Source organism: Notothenia rossii (assembly GCF_949606895.1).
Source record: "Notothenia rossii genome assembly, chromosome: 4".
NCBI lineage: Eukaryota > Metazoa > Chordata > Actinopteri > Perciformes > Nototheniidae > Notothenia > Notothenia rossii.
The window spans coordinates 63,357,381-63,363,841 of record NC_136902.1 but is presented as its reverse complement, the minus strand read 5'-3'; the positions used below and the strand labels follow the sequence as shown (position 1 = coordinate 63,363,841).

Sequence of the window (6,461 nt, the reverse complement as noted above, 5' to 3'; positions counted from 1 at the left end):
GCCCCCGACAAAGTCGGCCATTTTGAAAAATGTGCGTTTTTCATGCATTTTAAGGACATATTTCCGTACTCCTCCTAGGGGAATGATCGGAACAATTCCAATCCAGGACAAGTTCAGCCCCGATCCAATATGATGCTTAATTGAGAAGCACATTTTTGATAGCTCAATTGTGGCGGTCGTAAGCTTACAGCGAATACCCAGTTTTTGACGATTTACATGTCACAAATTAATCCAAACTACTCGCATACAGTTTCTCCGATATTCACGAAACGCTGTATACACATTGCTCTTAGGAATCTGGACATATTTCAAATTGCCTTTGATTGGCCCGGCCCCCCAGAAAGTCGGCCGTCTTCACAAATGTGCGTTTTTCATGCATTTTAAGCACATCTTTGCCTACTCCTCCTAGGGACATGATCGGAAAAATTCCAATCCAGAACAAGTTCAGCCCCTATGCAATATGATGCTAAATTGCGAAGAAAATAGTTGCTAGCTCAAACGGGGAGCTCGTTAGCTAACAGAGAAAGTACAATTTTTGACGATTTACATGTCACAAATTAATCCAAACTACTTCATTTCCATTTTGGAAAACATTTACAAAGTCGCACCGTAACTCTGAATGACCTGACATTTTGCACACTTACTCGGGTGAACCTACTCTACATATTATGTCCTTGAACCCAGAGGCGTCGCCTACTTGATTTATTTGTAATTAGCATAATATAAAAACGTGAAATATTAACTTAAATTAAAAATTGTTGTGTTTCAACTCCAAACTTAGTATACAGCATCGGTGGAGTGTCAAACACATTACCGAAGGAAATGGCCATGTTCAATTGATAAATATGGCCGTCATTATTCTAAACGTGTTTGCAAAAAGGCGGAGCTTAGAAAGAAATGCTCATAACTCATCAACAATATGTGACCCGCTCTATCGAAATCAGTCGGAAGTCGCAACGGCTCATTTCAAAATAAACGTGGATTTGAGTAAAAAACTAGTTTTTCGGGGTTTTGGTGTTTTGTTTGATTTCAAATAAACAACGTCTTGGCTTTCAGAATCTGAAACTTTTATTTCCAAAATCAAACGATAAATACATGTTTGAAGCTTGTAATGGGAAGATGACAGCTCTCACGCTGCTCTTCCGCAGCGCTGCCCCCCCTCCCTCCGGCTGACATTATGAATGAAAAGCGTATAGTAATCATAAATAACACGGCAGAGTCCGTGATAGTTTATTTTCATCTGATTTGAAATAAACAAAGTCTTGGCTTTCAGAATATTAAACTTGTTTTGCCAAATTCAGATGATAAATACAACTTTGAAGCTTGTAAAGGCATCATTACGAGCGGAGAACGGAGTAACGTAACGTCACAGCTGGCATAACAACAGCCGGTGTTTCTTGTGAGGGTTTTCCCCGGGAAACCAACACAATACACACAAACGCAAAATACACAAACACACACACACACACACTATATAAACCAACATTATTCCTCGCGACCTTCACCCAGTAAAACGAAAATATTTTTCCTCCGTACTTTGACAATTTATTAGCCGCTAATCAGATCGATGGATTCCAGAGAAGATCAAATCGCAAGACTGTTGAACTCCAACATTGTGAGAGGGACAGCCTCTGATGAGCAATGGGTTCAGCTGATCACTGATTACTTTTTGACGGCACCGGTTGAAGTTTCCCCGTTATCCGGCTCCGATTTAGAGTCAGACAGCCCTGACACTGACAGCAGCCCTCAGACCACGGATGCTGAAGAGGATGAGGACACCACAGAGGAACAACCACTGCTGAACGACCCGGTGGCTGAGACACTTCAGTCCGTACGGCATTATGTGAGCGAGGACAGCGCTCAAGAGATTGAGAGGGCCCATGACTACAGGTGTAGCTGTACATTTAATGATGGAGTTCCCTGTTACACCCGTTACACCCCTGAGGAGATGGTCAAGAGACGAGACCAAATGAATGAAATGACTAATGGTAAGTAACGTTATAACGTTATATTATTTAAATACCTTTGACTGTGGTAACGATGTGTGTGTGAGTATGGGTTAGTGTTAAAAACATAACAACAATTAAAATAATGCTCACATGACCACCTACAACTTAAAGTTGGCTAATACTCATTGAAAAATTATTGTGGTGAACATTTTCATAAATGTTTCAACCCTACATTTTATCCACATGGGGAGACATATTTTTTTGGCTACCCCTTAAATCACATGTGGCCCCAGCCTAATTATCTAAAGATGTGCAGAGATAGGCAGCTACAAATGTATTATCTCATGTGAGAGCAGTTTACTCTGGAGTCACTGCCAGACTAGCCTGTACTTATTATTACCCTTTATAATAGATATAATATGTGTGTATGGGAGTGTGTTTAACATAATACTATAGGCAATGTGTGGGGGGTGGGCCTGTGTGTTCTGTTACACGTTAAAGATTTAAGTTGTGTGTGATGAGTGATTGACACAACACATTATGTAATGTTATATGATTTTCCAGGTGAAAAGCATTTGGTGCTACTTGGAAAGATAAGCTCCAACATAAACCTCTCCAAAGAGACCGCTTGTGCAAAGAGAGGACACCAAAAGGAGCGGAAACAGCAGAGAACGTCCTATTTCTTAGATGGGCACAAAATCTGCCGGGAGACTTTCAAGTTTCTACATGGGTGAGTTTGATTTTGAAAAGGCTACTTCACTTTTGGTAGTGTTACTATTTTCAAATGAAGTGGTAATAAGCCATGCATGAGTTGAACTGAGTTTGACAATAACTGAATAGAAGCAGAATTTACAGCAATAGTAATACATAAATAAATAAATATATATATATATACATGCTTTTACATAATGAAAAAATACAACGACAATGTATATACTACAATGCATACATTAAATAAAGCCATAAAAAACAATCAAAGACTGATGTTTTAAACCATTCCAGAATTTCTCAAGACAAGCTGACAGGCATCATCAAGTTCTACAAGGAACATGGCTTGGCCCCAAGGATAAGACGTGGTGGTCGTGTGGTGACCAAAAGGGTGTTGTCCTTTGAAGACATCCAGCGAATTGTACGGTTCATTACCAACTTTGCAGATGTCTTTGCCATGCCACTTCCTGGACGGATTCCAGGGTTTAAGAGGACGGACATCAGTGTTCTACCAACAACTGAGACCAAGTCCTCTGTGTGGCGGAAATACAAGGTTCAGATGCAGGAGAAGGGTGGGTATTTTCTTATATTTTAATCTTGTTTTTTTGGGGTTTTTTTACACGAGGAAACCTCAATGGAAAACTAATGATGAGTAATCTAACAATGCTATCTTTGTCTTTAATCACCTTTCCAGGTCACCGTGCTGCTGGCAACAGCACATTTAGGAAGCTGTGGAAGGAGCTGACTCCCAGTGTCATTATTGGGAGGCCGATGACAGACCTATGTTGGTTCTGTCAGAAAAACAACATTGCCATCTACCGCAGCTCCAACTTTCCCGACTGTGTCAAGTCAGCGAAGCTCAGGAAGCAGGAAGAACACCTCCGCACCGTGGGGGTGGAGCGTCAGGCTTACCAGGAGATGGTCGCCAGCTGTAAAGAAACAGCTAGAGAGCTGGGTGTCAAATTAGGACCCAACCAACCCTGTAGCAGAGACATCACCATCCACTACAGCTTTGACTATGCACAGCAGGTGAGGTGTGTGAATGTGATGAATGCTGTGATAATCCAGAATGTTTGGAATGTAACAATATGAATATTCACACATTTTTAGAATTAGAGTATAGATCACTCATTAGTTAATTCATCTGTTGGTCTGGTGTTACAGGTTCACTACCCCAGTGACCCTCTCCAGCCCGGGCCCATTTACTTTATGGTTCCCAGGAAGTGTGGACTGTTTGGTGTCTGCTGTGAAGGTGTTCCTCAGCAGGTAAACTACCTCATAGATGAGGCTCATTGCAGCAGCAAGGGTTCCAATGCTGTCATTGCCTACCTCCACCACTTCTTCTCTCAGTATGGGCTTGGGGAGAAACATGTTCACCTGCACTGTGACAACTGCTCTGGTCAGAACAAAAACAGATACCTCCTCTGGTACCTTGCTTGGCGGTGCATGGTGGGACTCCATGAAGATATCTCCCTCAACTTTCTTATTGCTGGCCACACCAAATTTGCACCTGACTGGTGCTTTGGCCTGTTTAAGCAGCAGTTCCGCCGCACACCAGTGTCCTGCCTGAAGGACATCAGCCAGGCTGTCAGGTCCAGTACCGTCACTGGAGTCAACATCCCCCAGCTGGTTGGCAATGAGTCAGGGGAGACCTTCGTCAAAACAGACGACTGGCACAACTTCCTTGCCCCCAGCTTCAGACCGCTTCCAGGTATCAAGAGGTACCATCACCTACGCTTCACCAGTGCCGAGCCTGGAGTGGTCTACGCCAAGGAGTTTGAAGGTAAAGAAGAAGAATCCTTCATGCTGCTACGCACAGGGTGCTTTACTGACCAGGAGGCACGTCCCACTGAACTGACTCCCCCTGGGCTTGATGAAAAACGGCAGTGGTATCTTTTTGAGAAGATCAGAGAGTTCTGCACTGAGGAAACCAAAGACATCACCTGCCCCAAACCCTTAACACCTCATCCTTAATGAGTGAGAGTGCATAATACATCAACACTATGTAATTCTTCTATAAATGCTGTAAATATATATTTCAAATTGGTTTTAAGTACTGTTAGCTACTCTGTTGATTGTTTGCTATTTTTATATTGTGTAGTATATTTATCTGTTCTGTTGCTTGCTTCTTTCTCTAAATTAGCTTTTGTGCCAAATGATTCTAATGTTGTTAGAGGTTAACATGCAATCAGTTCATTTAAGTATTTATTCATAGTGTTTTTCATAAAAATTGTATATTGATGATTCTGCACGTGGGTATGGGTGTGCACGTGAGTACGGGCGTGCACGTGAGTACGGGTGTGCATGTGGTCTGGGTGTGCACATGGCCATGTACATGGGAATAGATGTGTGCGCATAAGCATGTGCTCAAACATGACCAAAATACATACATAAATTGATGAACGTGCACGTGAGTTCGGGAGTGTACGGGAGTGCACGTTGGTACGGCGTGCATGTGTATGTGAGTGCCTTTGTTCCATGTATTGATGTATGAAAGTGACAACAAGAGAACAGTATATTGTGTGTGTGTGTGTGTGTGTGTGTGTGTGTGTGTGTGTGTGTGTGTGTGTGTGTGTGTGTGTGTGTGTGTGTGTGTGTGTGTGTGTGTGTGTGTGTGTGTGTTTTGTGCAAACAGCTCTAGATGAATTCGTTTTATGGTATGGTTCATTTGAATAAATACCTAAGAAAGTACTGCAAACTTTGAAGGCCTTTTTCTCAAAATCATGGTTCGATGACATTCATTATGTAAAGTGACGTATTTTGCTTAATATTTGGAGGACAAAAACAATATTGATATCATTAGAAAGCTAAGAATCTCATCTTTCCAACAGTGTATCAAACTCAAAATGTGTTTCAGGGTCAATGTGACTGAAAATGATAGAGCAGGTCACATATATCCAAATAACACACATTCTGGTGGATAGGTTCAATCTGTATGGGGGAATAGGCACACAAAGGTATTTTCCTTTTGGACTATAGGGGGCGCCAAAAACACGACAAATGTATAACTCAAGAAAGGATGGACGAAATTAATTTTATTTTTTTAGACATACTCTGGGGGTGAGTATGAACGTATAGGTAAAGTGTCGCAACAAATGACGAATGTGGTAGTGGCCTACGTTTTTTCATGCATATTAAGCACATCTTTGCTATTTCCTCAAACGAAAATGAAAAAAAATTCCAATCCAGGACAACTTCAGCGCATATCCAATGTGATGCTACTTTGCAAAGGAATAGTCGCTCGAACGGGGAGCTCGTAGGCTAAAAAGTAAAAATGTTGACCATTTATATGTCAGATAAGCTACTGATACCTGCCTGTCTGCCTGGCACATCAACTCTCTCGCACACACACACACGCACACACCGCCTCTGCTGGCGGCAAATTCAATTATAACATACACATATACACTCCACAACACACACCTACTCACTGTACAACACACACATACAGCTCCTAAAACATATAATAAATATAAGGCTACAGTCCTTGTATATTTTATTATGTGAAGCATTATATGGTTTCATGAAAAATCTCTACTGTTTACTTTTATATATCTACTAAAGCATACAAATAAAGTGTGTAATGTAGGCTTGTTACTTACAGTATATTATTGCTGTTGTCACTGTAAACATCGCATCTGAATGAAAGCAGTTGTATTAAAAAAAAAAGTAGCCTAACATCCAGGGGAGATGTGATTAGTGAGTAAACAAACAGTAAAGGGCAGAAAGTCTGATGCACATTTGATCATCTTAAACAACTTATAATCACAACGGGAACAGTTTGCAGAGCTGTGCTTCGTTGAC

At 41.4% G+C, this 6,461-nt stretch overlaps 1 protein-coding gene across 1 annotated transcript; it reads left to right on the top strand.

The window, feature by feature from the left end:
- The first annotated feature begins 2,378 nt into the window (after nt 1–2,378).
- On the top strand, nt 2,379–5,244 carry LOC307035309 (uncharacterized protein). The gene is made up of 4 exons (XM_079674449.1): nt 2,379–2,679; nt 2,952–3,229; nt 3,352–3,686; nt 3,822–5,244. Exons 1-4 carry the CDS (start codon nt 2,495–2,497, stop codon nt 4,629–4,631), a joined length of 1,608 nt encoding a protein of 535 aa, XP_079530575.1. The 5' UTR covers nt 2,379–2,494; the 3' UTR covers nt 4,632–5,244.
- Nucleotides 5,245–6,461: the final 1,217 nt, after the last annotated feature.

Coding starts and splice junctions, on each gene's coding strand:
- LOC307035309 (XM_079674449.1), top strand. CDS start 2,495: ATGTTATATGATTTTCCAGGTGAAAAGCATTTGGTGCTACTTGGAAAG. Junction 2,680..2,951: donor ACTTTCAAGTTTCTACATGG/GTGAGTTTGATT, acceptor AAACCATTCCAG/AATTTCTCAAGACAAGCTGA. Junction 3,687..3,821: donor GCTTTGACTATGCACAGCAG/GTGAGGTGTGTG, acceptor CTGGTGTTACAG/GTTCACTACCCCAGTGACCC.